The 20,800-nt window shown below is 45.1% G+C and overlaps 1 protein-coding gene across 3 annotated transcripts in view; it reads right to left on the reverse strand.

The window, feature by feature from the left end:
- Positions 1 to 3,165: 3,165 nt before the first annotated feature.
- The window catches only part of LOC141273401 (amyloid-beta A4 precursor protein-binding family A member 3-like), a 159,095-nt gene continuing 141,460 nt past the window's right edge, over positions 3,166 to 20,800 (reverse strand). For all 3 annotated transcript variants that reach the window (XM_073685185.1, XM_073685194.1, XM_073685175.1), the window contains 4 exons: positions 11,063 to 11,275; positions 8,004 to 8,123; positions 7,785 to 7,925; positions 3,166 to 7,704 (listed from right to left, as the gene is read on the reverse strand). In XM_073685185.1, the coding sequence (XP_073541286.1) occupies positions 7,633 to 7,704; positions 7,785 to 7,925; positions 8,004 to 8,123; positions 11,063 to 11,275 (546 nt within the window). In that variant the 3' untranslated portion in view covers positions 3,166 to 7,632. The remainder of the gene's footprint in view (positions 7,705 to 7,784; positions 7,926 to 8,003; positions 8,124 to 11,062; positions 11,276 to 20,800) is intronic.

Below are 20,800 nucleotides of genomic sequence, written 5' to 3' on the forward strand. Positions count from 1 at the left end.
CATGTCCCATCTCACCGGGGAGGCCCTGGCCTGGCTAAATCCTCTATGGGAGAGAGGAGACCCCCTGGTGTCCAACTTGCCTGCTTTTCTCTCGGCTTTCCGGAAAGTCTTCGACGAACCCGGACGGAAGACCTCATCCGTATCCTCTCTGCTACGCCTCCGTCAGGAGGGTCTCACCGTGGGCCAATATGCCATACGGTTCCGCACCCTTGCCTCGGAGCTGGCCTGGGATAACGACGCTCTGGTATCCGTCTTCTGGGAGGGTCTGTCCGGTCGTATTAAAGATGAACTTGCTGGTCGGGACATTCCTACCTCTCTCGATGATCTAATAACCCTTGCCACCCGGAATGACCTACGGTTCCAGGAGCGTGCCAAAGAGGTCATCCGTGAGAGAAGGATTCCACGTTTAGCTCCTACTTTCCAGAAACCCGTCATTCCCTCCGTCTCTTCCCAGGTACACTCTCCTGAGCCTATGCAGGTCGACCAGACCAAGATGGTCAAAACCCGTCAGGACTCACGCCGTGCCGAGGGGAGCTGCTTCTACTGTGGCAGTAAGGAGCATCGGATCCGTGCCTGTCCGGAGAGGTCGGGAAACGCCTGTGTCTAGGTTCGCTCAGAGAGGTACACCTAGACAAGAATAAATCCTCTCCATCCCTGCTGTTGTCTGTTTCGATCATCTACGGAGAGAACCGTTATTTCGAACTAGCCCAACTTGACTCTGGAGCAGCCGGGAACCTTATTTCGCAGTCCCTGGTTGAGAAATACCGCATCCCCACCAAACCTCTGGCTGTACCCTTGTCTGTCGCTGCCGTGGATGGGGGCCTCTTACCTCGCCCCATTCAACTCATCACCGAATCCATTACCCTGCAGGTGGGAATGCTGCATTCTGAAAGTATCTCCTTTCATGTTCTGCCTGGACTCTCTCACGCCCTCTTGCTAGGTCTGCCCTGGCTCCAGAGACATGCACCCGTGCTAGACTGGCAAACCGGAGAGGTCCTTCGCTGGGGACAAGACTGTCATAAAACCTGCCTGGTTCCCGTCCATCCCGTCCGTCCCTCTCCTACCCCAGCTAATCTACCTGGACTTCCGATTCCTTACTGGTCTTATGCAGATGTCTTTAACAAAAAGGAGGCAGAGACATTACCACCACATAGACCATACGACTGTCCCATCGATCTGCTACCCGGTACTACTCCTCCCCGTGGGCGTATTTATCCTTTATCCGCTGCTGAGACCCGGTCTATGTCCGAATATATTGAGGAGAATCTGGCCAGAGGATTCATCCGGAAATCTACCTCCCCGGCGGGAGCAGGCTTCTTTTTCGTCAAAAAGAAGGACGGCTCTCTCCGTCCCTGTATAGACTATAGAGGCCTAAACCAGATCACGGTGAAGAATAAGTACCCCCTTCCGCTCATTCCAGAATTATTTGATCGTCTGAGGGGGGCTAGGATCTTCACCAAACTGGACCTTCGTGGGGCGTACAACCTGGTTCGTATTCGTCGGGGGGATGAATGGAAGACGGCATTCAACACCCGGGACGGCCACTATGAATACCTGGTTATGCCCTTTGGTCTCTGTAACGCTCCTGCCGTCTTTCAAGAGTTGGTCAATGACATCTTCCGGGACCTTCTCTACTCCTGCGTAGTGGTGTACCTGGACGACATCTTGGTCTTCTCTCCGGATCTCCAGACTCACCGGAGGGACGTTCGTCAGGTCCTGCTCAGGCTCAGGCAGAACCATCTCTACGCTAAATTTGAGAAGTGCCTCTTTGAGCAGACCTCGCTTCCGTTTCTGGGCTACATTATCTCTCAGACCGGCCTACAAATGGATCCTGAGAAACTGTCTGCCATCGAGAAATGGCCCCGACCGGAGGGGTTGAAGGCCATTCAGCGATTCCTGGGCTTCGCCAACTACTACCGCCTCTTCATACCACACTTCTCTTCCCGGACGGCCCCAATTTCTGCGTTCACCCGTAAAGGTACTAATCCCAAAGAGTGGCCACCCGAAGCTGAGGAGGCCTTTCTTTCCCTTAAACAGGCCTTCTCTTCCGCCCCGGTGCTGCATCGCCCAGATGGCAACAAGCAGTTCTTCCTGGAAGTTGACGCCTCCTCCTCTGGAGCCGGAGCGGTACTTACTCAAAAATCATCTTCCGGGAGGATGGTAACGTGTGGCTTCTTCTCAAAACTCTTCTCCTCCTCTGAGCGCAACTATTCCATAGGAGACCGAGAGTTATTGGCCATCAAACTGGCATTGGAGGAGTGGCGTTACCTGCTCGAGGGGGCTCTTCACCCGGTAATAATTTACACTGACCACAAGAACTTGGCTTACCTCCAGCATGCCCAGAGACTTAACCCGCGCCAAGCCCGGTGGTCCTTGTTTTTTGCTCGTTTTGATTTTGTCCTTCATTTTCGCCCGGCTGACAAAAACGTCAAGGCGGACGCCTTGTCTCGTTCCTTTCTGGTGTCTGATCTCGAGGAGGACCCGAAACACATCATCGATCCCGCCAGAGTAATGCAGGTGGCTCCCGTGAGTCTAAATCGTCTTCCTCCTGGTAAGACGTTCGTACCAGTACCTGATCGGGAGAAGATCCTACACTGGGGTCATTCGTCTAAACTAGCTGGCCACGCCGGTCAGAAAAAGACCCTCCAGCTTATTACCCGGCACTACTGGTGGCCTAACCTGCACAAGGATGTAATAGACTTTGTTTCTGCCTGTGCGTCCTGCGCCCGCAACAAAGTTCCGAGACACCTGCCAGCCGGCCGCCTCCTACCTCTGCCAGTACCTGCTGCCCCCTGGCAGCATATAGCAATGGACTTCATAACCGATCTGCCCGTCTCTGCCGGTTGTACGGTCATTTGGGTGGTCGCTGACCGCTTTTCCAAGATGGCTCACTTCATTCCTCTGCCAGGTCTTCCGTCTGCACCCGAACTGGCTAAAGACTTTATCCGCCACATCTTCCGTCTTCATGGCCTGCCTCGTCACATCGTGTCGGATCGAGGAGTACAGTTCACTTCCCGTTTCTGGAGAGCCACTTGTAAATTGCTGGACGTCACCCTGGACTTCTCCTCCGCTTACCACCCTCAGTCTAATGGTCAAGTGGAGCGGATCAATCAGAACCTGACCAGTTACCTCCGGCACTTCGTTAATGCCCACCATTCTGACTGGGTGGATCTCCTGCCATGGGCCGAATTCTCGTACAACAATCACGAGAGCGAGTCTTCCTCCAAATCCCCGTTTTTTGTAGTCTACGGTCAGCATCCTCGGATCCCGTTTCCCGTCTCCACCTCGGTGGACAATCCGGCTGCGGAATCTCTTGTTAACAAATTTTCCTCCATATGGGAGAGTACCCGGTCCGCACTCCTTCTGTCATCCGAGCGTATGAAAAGACACGCTGACAAAAAACGTCTGGACCCTCCTCAATTCCGTCCTGGGGATAAAGTCTGGCTCTCGTCCAAATATGTCCGGCTCAAGATCCCTTCCTATAAGTTAGGGCCTCGGTTCATCGGCCCACTGGAGGTCATCAGTCAGATCAACCCGGTGGCCTATAAATTGAAACTCCCGGCCAACTTACGGATCCCTAACTCCTTCCATGTATCTCTCCTCAAACCTGTGGTACTTAACTCTTTTTCTAAGTCTACAGGTACGCCTCCTGCTCCGGTTTCTGCTGTGGACGAGTTTGAGGTAGAGAACATTCTTGCCACCAAAAGGGTAAGAGGAAAGACCTTTTTTCTGGTAGATTGGAAGGGGTTTGGTCCTGAGGAGAGAACGTGGGAGCCCCGGGAGAACATCCATGCCCCTCTCATCCTAGCTAAATTTCTGTCTGGCCTAAAAAAGGGGGGGCCTAAAGGGGGGGGTACTGTAGTGCTGGCGTCCCTGCCCTCTGCTAGGCAGGGACGCTGCTCCCCTCACCGCTCTGCTCCGTGCCCGGCGTCCTCTCCCCGCTCTCCAGTCAGCGCGCGCTCCTTCCCGGCGTCCTCCTCCTGCTCTGCTCTCAGCGCGCGCTCCTTCCCGGCCCCTGTGCTTAGGGCGCGCGCGCGCGCGCTCCCCTCCTCTTAAAGGGGCCGCGCGCGCCGCCCTAAAGAGTCCCCGGCCAATGGCCGGAGGACTTCATCATATAAAAGGCACCTCCTCCAAAATGGAGGTGCCCGAGCAATGTTGTTTGCACCTGTGTCTCACCTGTGCTTCAGCCCTCAGGTCCCTTTTGCCAGTTACCTGCCAGTTACCTGCCTGATTCCTGCCAGTTACCTGCCTGATTCCTGCCAGAATACTTGTTACCTGTCTGCCAGTCTGAGGTCCGACGGTCTGCCTTACTACTCCTGTCAGTCTGTCTAAGGACCAGCCTGCCCGCTCACCTGGGAGCGCATACCAGCTACCTGCCTGCTTGCCTGAGGTCCGACGGTCTGCCTTACTACTCCGGTCAGTCTGTCTAAGGACCAGCTTGCCCGCTCACCTGGGAGCGCTTCTCCGTTACCTGCCTGCTTGCCAGCCCGGAGGCTCCGTTGTCACGTGCTGTGACCACCAGCTATCTCAGAGACTCTTGCCCGCTCACCTGGGAGCGCATCTCCGTTACCTGCCTGCTTGCCAGCCCGGAGGCTCCGTTGTCACGTGCTGTGACCACCAGCTATTCCAGAGACTCTTGCCCGCTCACCTGGGAGCGCTTCTCCGTTACCTGCCTGCCTGCCAGCCCGGAGGCTCCGCCGTCACGTGCCGTGACCACCTGCTATTCCAGAGACTCTCGCTTGCTCACCTGGGAGCACTCATCTACCATCTGCCTGCTAGCCTATCCGGAGGCTCTGCCATCACAGGTCGTACCTACCCCTTACCCAGAGACTGCCCTGATCGCTTGCCGTATCTCCCTGTCCGCTCATTCAGAGACTGCCACCCGCTCCCTTACAAGGGTCGCCCCCTTGTATAGTAGCTCAGATGTTCCGCCTCCCGGACCCGTTACATCCCTCAGTCCTGGACTCGCATAAATGATGCCATAGTGGTACCTGTCCTGCACTTCCTGCAACCGGCACAGCAACAACCAACATCAGAGCCGGAAGGTGAAGAGGAGCAAGCAGTTCCAGAGGCAGAAGAGCCTGTACCAGCAGCCCAGGAGAGTCAACCCTCTGCTGACAGTGAGCCTGCCATGCCTGCGGTAAGCCAAAGAACCCGCAGACAGCTGCCTGCCCTACCTGTACACCCAGCTGGTAGCTGTACCCCTAACGCTAGTGGGGAAAGCCAGGTTGGTCCACCACCAGACAGTGGGCTACGTAGGTCAACCAGGAGCACAAAGGGGCAGATACCCGCTCGCTGGAGAATATAGAGTGTACTAAGATTGTAAATAACTCTGTTGCCAAATGTTGAATTGTTTGTCAAGTTACCTGCATGTTTATTAATAGTGTGTTTCAGTTTCTTGCAGCTACCGTAAGGACTCACAGGTTATGGACTTTTTATAACCGGGACCTTGTGTGGACTGCATTCGGAGCTTAACCCAGGAATGAACTAAGACTGTAAAGGACTTGGGGTAGGACAGACCCCCACCTGGTTAAGGCTCCCCGTTGTTTTGGTGATATGGACACCCGGTCACAGGCCACACTGTGACCTAAAGAACTCAATTTGTGCGCCGTCTGTCTATTAATGTTTTATTGTTATGCATATTGTCTTTGTTTATTGTTTAGTCCCGGAGTACTAAATTTCACTAGGGGGGAATGTGTCACCCTACCTGGATGCCACAAGTGTAATTAAAGCTGTGTCTGAGAGCAAGGGGGAGGTTCTCTGGCCAGGGGAACATTAGCATGCAATGCCTCCTGTCTCAGGCCAGTAGGGGGAGCAGGCTGCCCCTATAAAAGCTGGTACTGGGGACAGGGTTAGAGAGAACTGGATTGCCTGTCTCAGCTTTGAGACGTGTCCCAGAGTGGAGCAGGGACAGAAAGTTGATTGCACCTAAGAGGAAGTGTGGCAGTAGGAGAGAGCCACCAGCCAGAGACAAGAGACGAAGAGAGCCTGTCTTGGCAGAGAAAAGACTTCATTTTACCAGACTTTGGTGTCTGAGGCTGGAAGGATTCCACATCCCCCAGCAGAGAACCAGCCCGCAAGGGACTGTACATTCCTTGGCCTAAGAAGCCTGGAGGCCCTGCCACAACCGAAGGGACCAGTAAAGCCGTACAAGGCTGGGAGCAGAAAGGAACCCACGTCGCAGGCCATACAGGCGAGAAAGCACGGAAAGCTCGGAAACGTGGGCTGTTACCCTATCAGGAGGAGATAGCCAGAAGGAGCGCAGAAAGCACGGTAGGCCTACACCCTCACCCTGACCAGGGCCAATTTCCCCGTTGCTCTCAGACATCCAGGTCCCCTCCTAGCTGGGACTGTTTGTGGGTCAGTTTACCTGTTAGTAAAGACCCTGGACTGCAACCTGTTGTCTGTGTGCTCCTTGCTCCTCCAGCACTACCATCACTCCCACCATCCACTATACTGCCCTGGGGCCGCACTCTTCCCGTGGGGAGTCACACTACCATAGCTGCACACCTCATCAGCCCCAGCGGTCTGCATGCAGCGGCGGTTCCTAATAACCGCAATCCACGGGTGGCGTAGTCGGACATAATCAATATAACGGACTACCACTGGCCTGACCACCCTGAGCCACGGAACCGGGTTGCCACTACTACTCCCATCGTTCCCCCTATTGCCCGGATCCGAGTGCCCCACGGCCCAGGGGGCGAGTCAATATCACTGCTGAAACATGTCAACAAAGACTAGAGGCAGCGGTGTAGAATTGGTGTAACGGGATGGTTATAAATGCTCCAGTTGTTTTCACACAATAGGAGCCTATGAAGTTAAAGAATTCTTTCCTTAAAACAAACTCTTTAAAAATCAAAACTGCTTTATCTGCAGTCGATTTGAAAACCGTACTGATCGGTTATTGGCAGTTTTGGATGCAACAACTAAGTGCAGTACATTGGTCAAATAGGTTTTATAATGTTTGTAAAACATATTTAGTGGCACAAACCAGTTACCGAGACCCCACATGGTATGGTATAGACAAGACAAGCAATCACATTTACATTTGCTTCAGTTTTGTGGAAGCTACATAGGTGGATGAACACTAAGAACAATTGAAATCCAAATGCCATAACTTTCCAACTGAAGACACCAATGAGTAGAGACGGACAGTTTTACTTTATTCCCAGCTATCTTTACATTGAGCATATCTGTCTTGTACAATCCGAAATGTAAGTTGCAGCAATTTTCAAACATCGGCACTTGCGTTGTTCTGAAGTCCTTTTTATAATCCATTTAGAAAAAAATAATATTTCTTTGGGACGCAACCCGATGCTGCCTGTCCTGTAATCAACAAAAATATACAGGTGCAAAGCTGCCCCTATGCCTCAATCATTCTGCTCACAGGAGATGGCTTCTTCATACAGACTTTTCAGAAAGCATTCATAGGTTTATTTCAATGTTATCCGCTCAGAAAAATGAAACAGAAGATATGAAGTAAAAATAATGATACCAGAAAAATGACAATTCTACTTGGTAGATATCCATATAGATGTATAGGCACAACATGGTTGTGGGAAGCAAAGTACCCTTGGCATATGAAGATTGTTTTCCAGTAGGAAAGTCTGTACAAATAAAAAAGACAGTTCTTCAGAGATACACTGGGCTCTCCTGTCCAGTGAGCAGTCTGTAGGTGGAGGCTGGCATAGTTTTTATGTGGACCTGTAGGTAGAGACATGTTTTTGGAACTCTGAAAATCTAATAAAATGCATTGATCTGATAATTCGCTAGCAGGTTCTTACCTCTCCTGTAGCATCCAGCAGTGTATGGATGATCTTCTCGTGAGCTGTGGCCACCACACTTTGTCCATTTATTTCAATGATCTGATGCCCCACTCTGATACCTCCTCGTTCAGCAATACCTCCACGTACAAGGCTACAGATCTGTAGAGGCACATGCGGTTGATATAGAACAACTCCTTTCAGCTTAACACTTATTCTTAAAACCAACTTGTCACTCACCACTCCATCTTCTACACAGAAGCCCAGCTGGTAGGTCGTGTCAGGCCTCTGGATAATAGCAGTAACAACCGGTGGACAGCGCACAATGCTTAGCACTACCTGGGATTGACTCTTTAGTTCCTGAAAAAGGAATGTCAGAGATGGAGTTTGTTCAGACAAGCATATTATATGGACGTGTGCAATATGCTAGAATTAAAATAGAAAAGCTAGAGAGGGGAAAAGACGCTGGTGGTCTGACATTTCCTAATTCCTGGATTTACTATTCAGCCTCATAGTTACAGCAATTTCATGCATCGAGAACACTAGCACTGACTGACAGTCAGCTCAGTACTGTACTATTCAAGTCTTGAAAAGAGGGTGGTTCCTCAAAACGTCGCTCAGTTGTGGGTGATTGATCTGGTGTCTCTACCGGTTCCTATTTGAAATGAAAGTTTCAACTCATCTATACTACACTATGTTTGGAATCTAAGCACTGGAATTGATCATGTATGTAAGTTTGAGTTCTGAATAATGGATGCATTTATGTAGCTTTTTTATATGACGTCTGTAGATAGAATTATGTATTATATAGGGGAAGCGGTGGTTCATTGAGTTGGGATAGATGGGGAATGGACTTTGTAGGTGGCTTAAAGGGAATTTGTCAGCAGGTTATTGCTATATAATCTGAAGATAGCAGAATATAGAGGCCAAAACACAAAATGCAATGATGTGTCATTTGTCAAAGTGTGTGCTGTTGTTTACTAACTGAAATATTTATCACTAAGAGATTAACATTGCCAAACTAGTCCGGCAATGTCCCCTCATGTGATAAGCACCTCACTGTCCATGGACTTTGTACACAGAGAGCCTGGTGTGGGCGGGGTTAGCTTCCTCAGCTCTGCTTCATCCTAAATATAAAAGCTCTGATTGTGTCAGAACGGCTGCACCCAGTAATCTAAGTGATACATTGTTGGATTCAGCTTCTCTTTGCCTACATTACATTGCTCTCGGATCAGGTAGCAAAAACCTGGTGACAGACACCCTTTAATATGGCCAAATACCTTTATGTTAACAACATTAATATGGTCCCTTCCCCTGGGGTTTGTTTTTATTTTTGGTTTGTGATTTCTTTTCTGTACATTGTATTATATTTTGTTGTTATATTGCATGTATGGAAAAACGTAAAACCAGGGTGCAGCAAACCCACATTTGCAAGCCTTTTTGTGTGCAATTCAAATATTAAGCAATCACCCCCTCCATGAAATAGTAGGTTGTGAGTGATTGTCTCATCAGTATTTTGCACCTGTGTAGCAGCCATCTTTATATGGGTCTGCTGCACCCTGGTAGTGCATTTAGTTCTGAAAATCTGGGCAGGTAAACAATGCTGCCCTTTTTTGCTGTGTTTTTTTTCTTGAATTTTGGGGGTATTTTAATTCTTCTTAGTGTGGCTTTGCTTTTTGTGTTTAGCATAGGGACTCGTAAGCATGAGGACCCTTGATGCAGGTTATGAGCTTGCGTATTTTGGTCAAAATATTGACTAATACCTCATATATTATACTTTTTTATTCCAGGGTGCAGCCAGGCCTATTAGTGCTGGCATTGTAAACTGGGGTGTTTGTTCCCATGGGGTGCACTTGGATCGTACCAGGCAGCCCACCTAATGTAATAGTATGGGCGTAACAAATAGGTTGTAAGCCGGATACTGTGCACTACCCAAGTGTGAACAGCACCCTATATAATATTTTGTGTGCAATTCAAATACTAAGCAGTCACCCCCTCCATGATATGGTAAGTTGTGAGTGATTGTCTCATCAGTATTTTGCACATGTGTAGCCGTCATCTTTATAAGGGTTTGCTGCACCCTGGTAGAGCATTTAGTTCTCTGAAGACTTATGAATCCCCCAGCGCAGGCACTGTGCGCTGTGGGTACTCGTCGGTATGAGACCCGGTAACGGACGGTATGTATGTTTGTGTTATACATAGCTCCGGGCCAGTGGCCACAGCCTCGCTCTCCATACACTTGTATTGAGTGAGGCTGCTCCTTCTAGTCGGAAGCGCCCACTGGCCATTCACGTCACTAAGCATGTGACTTACGAAGGTAATAGCATGCACCAGAATTTTTTAGGGGCTTCATAGCAAAAGGGATGAATACATATGCACATGGCAATTTTTAGTTATTTGATCCCATAAATTTAATTTGTGTCTATTTTTCTCACTTCACTAACTTAGACTATTTAGGGCTGATGCATCACACACAAATCAGATTTTAAAATTATTTAAAAACCGGTTGTAACATAACAAAATAGGTAAAAAACCATAGGGGGGAGGGGTGAATACTTTCCCAAGCCACTTTAGATACATTGCTACTGCAACTGTTGATACATAAATACGGATGCCACACTGATGTAAACACTGACATATGGATGGAACTCGGATTGAATACAAATGGCAATATGGATGAAAATTGTATGATTTGTCATAAGCACATCTGAATTATTCGCAATACATATTCTGTCTCACCTAAAAGATTAAGGGCTCATGCAAACGTCTGTGCAAATCGGTACATTATCGGACTGCAATGCACGGATTGGCCGCTGGTCTAACCGAAGCATGACTGCTTCTTATATTTCTATGAGGCTGTCACGCTGGTGTCGGGAGAGCAGAGGCCAGTCCATGCATTGTGGTCAGAGGTTGGACCGACTCGCACGGAAGTCTGCATAAGTCCTTAACAAAAGAAAATCCAAAACCATCATTAGTGAAGTCAGTTTTATTCAGTGTTGCAGATAGTATTGCTTTAGTGTGTCTCAAATATTTGTAATACGAACCTGATAAATAAAATTCTGATTTGTAATAATGAAAACTTGCTGATAGGTTTCATGAACACTACACTTGCGGGGTGGATTGTTGCTCAACGAGCATTTATGTGCATGCGGTCATCTGACACAAAAGGTCTGATCTGGGATATGTAACACTACTTTTAGTTTTCATGTGACTCGGTTATACCATGAACATTTTATTCCATCCACCGTATCTTCACCTACAATGAATAGCAAGGATATTTTTCTGTAACAGTTTCTTACCCGAATTAATCCTTGACATGTAGAAAAAGGAAGTCCAACTAAACTTGTGCTATTAAGGCTGGTCAAATGATCCCCAATGCTTAGTTCTCCACTGCGCTCCGCTGGCCCTCCATGCATTAAATTGGCAAGAACTACAGTAGGGAGTAGGGATCCCCAACCTGACTCCACGACAGCCACACCCAGCATTTCTCCTCTTTCTTTCTGGATATAAACCTGTTGATAGAGAAACGAAACTAAAAAAAAAGTTGATTTTTCCACAATAATAAAATGTTTTTTTTATTTGAAGTGAAATATCTGAAAAAATCTCCATTAATGAAAAACAAAATGGTTTTATCCATTTTTATTAACATGGTTCTCTATGCAGGTGTATAAATTAAAGGTGTACAAATTTAGGCCAAGAGATCTCTGACCTTAGTCTCTGAGTACATCTTCTCAAGTGCAGCTTTTAAGTGCACATTAGAAATGTCCCAGAAGTAACCAGAAAGTATTATTCACTGATCTGCATGTGTTACATCTGTCAAGTGTGAACATCTCTCTTGACTTCAAGTTTGGGAATTGTTCCTATGTTTTCTTAATGCCTGCTGTGATCTCTTGCGAATTGTTTAATTACACAACAAGGCTAATTGATCCTAAATCCCAGCAGACACTTCCAACATATTCAGATCTGGCTTAGGGAGAGCACATGTACTGGGACACTAGTGCCGTATATTTCTAAGTGCAATATTTTCGAAGTGTCTTGCCAGCTAAACATGGCATGTGGACAGGGCAGGAGATGGGTAAGCTATGCCAGATGTTTAAACAAACATGCTTCTTGTTCAGTTGTACTGTACTGAACTATTTTTCAGATCTCTTTGCTTCATATATATGTTTTAGCTGCTGTTTTCCTTCACCTCTACCAGCCTTTTACTCGTTCTGTACACTCTCCACATCAGTCCCTCCCTTTTCCCATGTACAATACTGAGGCTCTACCGGCATTTCTAAATCACTCCAAACCATCCTTCCACCAGTAAATATAACGCTCATCCTTCAGTAAGTAGAAACCCTGCCAATCTTATAAACATTCAGTGCTCGCCTTTTCCGGTCTCTTACTTCTGCCCTCTGGAACTCACGGTCAGCGTGCAACAAACTCCTCAACATCCAAGATTTCTTCCTTTCCAATTCCCTCGACCTTCTGGTTCCCACTGAAACCTGGATCTAGCAGTCTGACACCACCACCGCTGCTGCTCTCTTGTATGGGGGGGGTTACAATTCTCTCATACCCCCTGACCTGAGAACAGACAAGGTGGATGTGTTAGTCTGCTCCTTTCCTCACAATGTGCTTTCCAGGTTTTCCCCTTGTACCCTCACTTATGTTTTCTTCCTTTGAAGTCCACACCATTAGACTCCTCAAACCCTTCTCCCTGCAAATGGCGGTTGTGTATCGCCCTCCGAGCTCCTCCCGTTATGTCTCTGGATCACTTTGCTACCTTGATTCCACATTTTATCCTGTGCCATTTCCACTCTCATCATGGGGGAGTTTAACATCTCCATTGATGATCAACTCTCGCCATCTGCCACTCATCTTTTTCTAACCTTCTCCTTCGTCCTTTCACAGCTTACTAACTCGCCTACACATGAAGACATGAATAAGCTGGACCTGGTCTTCTTCCAGCTCTGCTCAGTGCATGACTTCACTAACTCCCCTCTCCTGCTCTCTGACCACAACCTTCTTTTCTTCTCTGTCAAGAATGGTCTCCATGCCCAGGACACCCCCACTTATCACACATAAATCTATGTGCCATCAATACCCAGCAGCTTGTGAACAATATACAATCATATGTAGGTCCCATCGCCTCCCTCTCCTGTCCAGACTCAGCATTGTCACATAATAATACATTACAGAGTGCCCTGGATGGAGCACCATTGGCTACATGCAAAAAGACCCAACAGACAGCGGCAACCCTGGAACACTCTGCAAACACATTTTACCCCTATGCTGCTCAAGTGTGCCGAGCATCTATGAGAAAAATCACTTTCAACAGAAGACTTCATCCACTATAAGTTAATTCTAAAAACTTATAACTCTGCTCTCCATCTGGCCAAACAAGTCTACTTTACCACCCTCATCACGTAACGAGCCAACAATCCAAGACGACTCTTCAAAACCTTCCACTCCCTCCTGAGCCCCAAAGTACAGGCCCCAGTCACCAACCTCACCACTGACGATCTGGCCACTTATTTCCTACAAAAAAAAAACCAAACATCTGTCAGGACATTTTTGCACAATCCCCTATAAAATATAAAAATATATTATTTTCCATGGGTTAGGATTTTTTCAAAAGTAAAAAAAAAAATGATGATGATATGACAACTAGTGTTGAGTGTAAGTGCTTGCTACTTGAGTTTGCATCGGGGGCACGGGTATACACAGAGTATCAAAAGTGACATGCTCGAGTCCCCGCCCCATGTTTCATGGCTGTTAAACACCCCCAAAAAAACATGGAATAGATCACCTCACTCGAGCACCCCCAATACTCGGTGCATACCCAAACAACCAATGCAAACTCAAGTAGTTAGCACTTGTGCTCAACACTTTTGACAACATATTCAATATGACGACCTAATGTTATCAAAATCTGTCATACCTGTGGGTTCAAAATGCACACTATACCCCTTGACAAAATCCTAGAGGGCTGTACTTTCCAAAATGGGGTTACATGTGGAGGTTTTGCACTGTTTAGGCACATCAGGGGTTCTCCAAACGCAACATGGCGTCTGCTCTCGATTCCAGACAATTTTGCTTTCAAAAAGTCAAATGGTGCTCCTTCCCTTCCAAACCATGCCGTGCACCCAAACATTGGTTTTCTCCCACATATGGGGTGTCGGTATGTTCAGGAGAAATTGCACAACAAATTTTGTAGTCCATTTTCTCGTTACCCTTGTGAAAATAAAAAAATTGTGGTCTGATGTAAAATTTTTGTGAAAAAAGTTAAATGTTAATTTTTTCCTTCCACGTTGCTTTTCTATTTTGTATTTTCTGTCATATAGACTCTTCAAAATCACTCCAAATGTGATGTGATCCCCAAAAAAATAGTTTTGTAAATGTTGTTGGAAAAATGAGAAATCGCTGGTCAACTTTTATCCCTTATAACTTCCTAACAAAAAACAAATTTTGCTGCAAAAATTGTAGTGATGTAAAGTAGACATTTGGGAAATGTTATTTATGCACTATTTTGTGTGACATATCTCTCTGATTTAAGGGCATAAGAATTAAAAAGTTTGAAAATTGCCAAATTTTCGCCAAATTTCCGCTTTTTTTTCACAAATAAATGCATCATATTGAAGACATTTTACCATCATCATGAAGTACAATATGTCACAAAAAACAATCTCAGAATCAATGGGATCCATTGAAGCGTTTCAGAGTTTTTATCTCATAAAGTGACACTGGTCATAATTGTAAAATTTGGCTTGGTCATTAAGGACATAATTGGCTCCTTCACAAGGGGTTAATATTGAGGAGTGTACTGTATATTACATTGGGTCAGTAAATCAAATTGTTGTTTTTGAGGCTGTGAAATTTTGGTATCCAGTGAATGGATTTTGAATGTTTGGAGCTATGTTGTGAATTCTGTCATTGTCTGGCACCATAGATATTGGAGCAATCAGTACACAATGAGTGGTGAGGGATATCAATTTGTTTACAGTGGTGGCCAAAAGTTTTGAGACTGACGCAAAGTTTGTTTCTCTCCAAGTTTGCAGCTTCAGTTTTTGCAGTAGCAATATGCATTAAAAGAAGCACTTTATTATTTATTTATTTTTATTTGCCAAACCTGTCTGAATACAAGTGATGTGTAATGCAAGTGCAATAAAATACTAGCAGATTGCCACTCTGACCCTCTTCTCACTCATGAGACTGAAATTCTGACTCAAACACCCTATAGTGTCAACCAAAAGTCACTTTTGCAAACCCTAGTGTGGAAGACTGCGATTGGTAAGTATTTTATTGCACGACACACCGTTTTATACAGGTTTAAGAAAAAAATATTTTGGAGGATTGCTTCCTTAATTTTGACCTTTAGTGACGAGGCCAAATTTTTGAAATTTGACTACCACTTTATGCGGTAATAACTATGGAATGCTTCAACAGATTTCGTTGATCTGTTTTTTTCGTGACATATTTTACTTCATAATAGGGGTAACATTTCTTTGATATGACTTAAGTTTATATATGAAAATATCATAAATTTGGTGAAAATTTCGCAATTTTCAAACTTTTAATTCTTATAACCAGAGTCACAAAATAATAAATAAATAACATTTTCCACATGTATACTTTACCTCTGCATCATTTTTGAAACATTTTTTTTTTTGTTAGGAAGTTAGAAGGGTTAAAAGCTGATCAGCAATTTCTCATTTTTCCAACAAAAATGTACAAAACCATATTTTTAGGGACCACATCACATTTTAAGTGACTTTGGGGAGCCTATATGACAGAAAATACCCAAAGTGACACCATTCTAAAAACTGCACCCCTCAAAGTCCTCAAGACCACCACAGAAGCCATGTTGCGTTTGGAGAGCCCCTGATGTGCCTAAAAAGTGGAAACCCCCCACAAGTTACTCCATTTTGGAAACTACACCCCTCAAGGATTTTATCAAGGGGTACAGTATGCATTTTGAACCCACAGGTACTACACAGAATTTGATAATGTTAGGCCATCATAATGAAAATTTTCATTTTTTTTCCTCACAAAAATGTAGTTTTAGCCCCAAATTTGTAATTTTCAAAATGGATAGTAGGAGAAAACGGACTCCATATTTTGTTATGCAATTTTTCACTTACAGGATTATGTATGTGGTCAAAAACTTCTGTTTGGGCACATGGCAGGATAGGAAAGGAAAGAGAACTATTTGTCTGGAATAGATTGTGAATGCAATGTCGCATTTGGAGAGCTCTTGACATGCGAACACAGCAGAAACCCCCCCACAAATGCCCCCCATTTTGGAAACTAGACCTCTCAAGGAATTCATCTAGGGGTGTACTGAGCATTTTTAATCTACAGGTGATTCACAAAACTTTATAACTTCTAGAATATTTTTTTTCCACTAAAATACTGTTTTAGCATCAAATGTAAAATTTACATGGGGGTAATAGGAGAAAATGGACCCCAAAATTTGTTATGCAATTTTTACCGAACACAGTGATACCCCATATGTGGTTGTACACTACTGTTTGTGCACATGGTGGGGATTGGATGGGAAGGAGCGCTACTTGGCTTTTAGAACTCAGATTTCATTTTAAAAGATTGTGGGCTCCATTAGCTGAGCCCCTGAGGTGCCAGAACAGCAGAAATCCCCCACATGACCGCATATTGGCAACTTCACTGCCTAAGGAATTCATTTAGGGGTGTAGTGAGCATTTTGATCCCATAGGTGCCTCACAGAATTTTATAACATTGAGTCGTGGAAATATTACATTTTTGTGGTAAAAACATAATTTTTGTATTTGCTGCAAACTTGTCAGTTACACAAGGATTAATAGGTGAAACTGAACCCCACAATTTATTGCACAATTTCTCCCGAACGCGGTGATGTCCCATGTGTCATCAGAAATTAATGTTAAGCCACATGTGAGGCTTGAGAAGGAAGGAGTGATATTTGGCTTTTGGAGCACAGATTTTGGTAGAACAGTTTGCAGGGGTGACATTTGCGAAGCCCCTAAGGTACCAGAACTGCAGAAAAACAAACAAACGTTACCCCATTGTAGAAGTTACACATCACAAAGAATTCATCTACGGCTGCAGTGACTATTATGTAACATCAATGCCAGGCTTTATTCTGGAGAATTGCAATTATGGCAGTTTAGTGCCCATACAATGTGCCCCCATATATTGTAGTGCTCTCATACATTGTGCCCAGCTTGTGCTTCTGGCGACACACTCCCCGTAAATTGTTAAGCTCTCTCTCCCCACTACAATAATGGCAAACATGTAGCCACTTACTGAGCTTTAGGCACAGTGGGACTCAGAAGGAGGGAGCATTTGGATTTGGGAGCACAGAATTCACTGGATTTTATTTGAGGGGGCAGGAGCCATGTCGCTTTCCAGACTCTTTGTTCTACCAGTAACATGGGACCCCCCTATAGTTCCAGTAACAGACTTGAGTGGGGGATGGTTTTGTGCGGGATAAATTTGAGTTTTTATTTGCAACATTTTGGGGTACATAACATTTTTTGATCGCTTCCAGAATAAGGCTGGGATCACAATCTTGTGTTCTATGCTGATCACTAACGTTGGGGTTTCCGTGTAAATCCCACAAAAATGCTATTCAGAAGGAACACCAGACGGAAACACCCACCATAATGAGGCCGATGGAGACACTTTGGAGTCCGTTTGGCGTCTGCTCCGGTGGTATCCATCTTTTTAGACATGCACAGATCTGTGGTCGACCACACTTGTGTGCTAAAAAGAAGTGTAAAATGATGGGACACCGCTTGAACACAGACCAGTCCAAAATGACTCCAACTGCCTCATAAGTGAGTGGTTCCGTTGGGGATTTTGTCTGAATCGTGGTTTTGGATAAATGTGAGCCGAGCCTTATTCCGATTTTTGGGAGATAGAATGAACATATAGACAGCAGTACAAGAATAGTCCTTATTTTTGCGCTGTTCATATAAGTGCAAAAGCAGATTTATTCTTCGGTTCGGTGCGATTCCAGCAATACCAGATTTATATTTTTTTTTAGGTTTTGCTATCAAACAGTAGAAACAGTTATTTTCGTCATCATATTCTGAGAGCTGTAACTTTTTATTTTTTGGCGAACAGCGCGGTATGAGGGCTTATTTTTTGCGGGATGAGATGCAGATTTTTTTGGTACCATTTTGGGGCACATAGTAATTTTTGATCGCTTTTTATTCAGATTTTTCAGACAGAATGAACAAAAAACAGCAATTCAGTTATTGTTTTTACTTTTTGCGACGTTCACTGTGCGGTAAAAGTGATAAGACCGATTTGTTCGTCGCTGTTCGAGTCAGTATGATGAAAAAGCAACATTTTTGGTGTGTTTTTTATTATTATTTTTTCCAGTGCTTGCCATACGGAATAAATAATGTGCCAGTTTTATAGAAGGGGTCATTCCGGACCAATTATGTGTAAGATTTTTGTTTATTTTTGTTTCATCACAAACGCTGCGTTTTGAGTGGAGGAACACATTTTAGTGATTTGTGTGTTTTGTTTTTTTATTTTTTTTTCACTTTTTCACTAAGTCCCACTGTGGGACATGTATAATTTTTATTTTGATCACTGGTTTCATACACTGCAATACAGTGCATGAGAGCAGTTAGTTAGTCTCTGACTCAGCCTATGAGACTCAGCTTATAGCTGGATCTCACAGGCCACCATACCCTGGAGTCATCACATGACCTCAGGTAACTATCAGGACCAGCGATTCTCATTGCGGGGGTCCGATGGTTACTAAGGGGGTTTTGTGACCCACTTGTAACAACTTAAATAACGCTGTCACAATTGACAGCGGTATTTAAAGGGGTTAATCGGCGTTGATCTGCTTCAAAACCGGCCGGGGCCGATACTGCAGGGTGTCAGCTGCCGGAAATTAGTCAGCTGAGTGGCACTATACTATTATTCCTCAGCGCCACTAAAGAGCTGCGCTGAGAAATAAGTACCCTTAATGACCACCGTTAAAAGGCGTATCAAAGATGGTTAAGGCTAAGTTCCCACGATAAGTATCTGATGCTTCAGATTTTCTGAAAAATTTCTGCCCCAGTTAGCTAAATTAGGTTACATGCACTAAAAATCATATGCGCTTCTTACCTGTGAATTTTCCTCAACTCATTAAAGTCTATGGGGGAAACGCAGCGGTCAGTTTACACTGAGCAAAAAAAAAAAGTGAACTTAGCCTAACACTAGATTGTTATGAATACTGATTCGGTGAACTGCAGAAAATTGTAAATAATTTTTTGTCGTGAAAATTAGCTTAACTGCAAATCAACTGAATCTCAGCCCTGCCACAAAATGACCTGTTTACATCACCCCATTGATCTCCTTAGCTTAGGAGAAAGTGTTAACAAAGATAAGTCAATTGATATAATTCAATCAGCATGACAAAGCCACAAAAGCAGGCTGGTGCTTGAAATTATTGTCTTCTGTAAGGCTATGTGCCCACGTTGCGGAACTGAAGCATATTTTTTACGCTTCTCCCTGGCGGGAAAATCGCATGCGGATTTTACATGCGGTTTTCCCGCCAGGTAGAAGCGTATGTGAGGCGTCTTTGCATGCATTTCCGAATGCGGGTTATCAAGCACTTCTCCAAGTGATTTAAGCATCACTTGGACAAGTGCTTGACAACTTGTTCACACTATATAAATCCATGCAACCAGCATGGATTTATATAGTGTGACCAAGTAATAGTTAAAAAAAAAAAGAATCAGAATGGTAAAAAATAAAAAAATAAAGTTTATACTCACTTTCCGATGCATTCTCTGCCCCGTCCAGAGTCTTGAGCGGCTCACGCTGTTGTGTGCAGGACCTGCGGTGACGTCATTGAGTCATGTGATGGGTCACATGACTCAATGACGTGGCAGGTCCTTCACACAACAGCGCGACGGCGGGAAAACACCGGGAAGACATCAGAAGATAAGTATAAACTTTAGTTTTTCTTTTTTTTTTACAGGTTCTTTGGTACCCAGGTCTGGATGAGAGTCTCCTCTCATCCAGACTTGGGTACCATCCGCACATTGATTCCGCTGCGCTTCCACAAAATTAATGAACATGCTGCGGATTTTTGACCGCAGCATATACGCTGCGGAAAAATCCGCAGCATGGGCATTGACATTGCGGAATGCCATTGGGGACCATGGGGTGCGGATATACATGCGTTTTACAAGCGTTTACGCTGCGGAAATTCCGCAGCATATACGCTTGTAATGCGCAACGTGGGCACGCAGCCTAAACCATGGTTCCTTAAAAGGAAACATGTGGAGTCATCATTGCTTTGCATGAAAAGGTCTTTATAGTCAAGGACATTGCTGCTTGTCAGATTGCCCCTAAATCATTTATCAGTTCAACACCAGTGCAGAGCTTGGTCAAGAATGCCAAGAGGCAGGCATCAGTGCATCTTCATGCACAGTAAGGCGAAGACTTTTGGATGTTGGACTGGTATCAATAAGGACAGCAAATGTGCATTTCTCTCCAAGAAAAGCATCATGGACAGACTGACATTCTACACTAAGTAAAGGGATTGGACTGCAGAGGACTAGGGTAGTTATTTTCTCTGATGAAACTCTCTTCAGACTGTTTAGGACATGTAGAAGAAAAGGTGACCGCTACCATGAGTCCCATGCCATACTTTTCATCCAAGGGAGTGGGTTTGCTCACAATTTTGCCTAAGAAACCCGATATGAATAAAGAATGATATCTAAAACAGGAGCAACTTCTCCCAATGATCCAGGAGGAATTTGGTGATTTACGATGCTTTTTCCAGCATGATGGAGCACAATGTCACAAGGCAAAAGTGATTACTAACTGGCTCTGTGAATAAAATAATGAAATTTTGGGTCCATGACCAGGAAACAACCCAGTCCTCATTCTCATTGAGAACCTGTGATCAATCTTCAAAAACAGGTGGACAAACAAAAATGCAGAAATTGCGATAAACTGCAAGCCCTGATTGGACAATAATGAGTTGCCATCAAACAGGATTTGGCCCAAAAGTGGATATCCAGCAAATCAGGGAGAATTGC

The sequence above is a fragment of the Phyllobates terribilis genome, unplaced genomic scaffold (genome assembly GCF_046119375.1).
Source record: "Phyllobates terribilis strain yellow unplaced genomic scaffold, ASM4611937v1 Scaffold_1__5_contigs__length_1240528914, whole genome shotgun sequence".
Classification (NCBI taxonomy): domain Eukaryota; kingdom Metazoa; phylum Chordata; class Amphibia; order Anura; family Dendrobatidae; genus Phyllobates; species Phyllobates terribilis.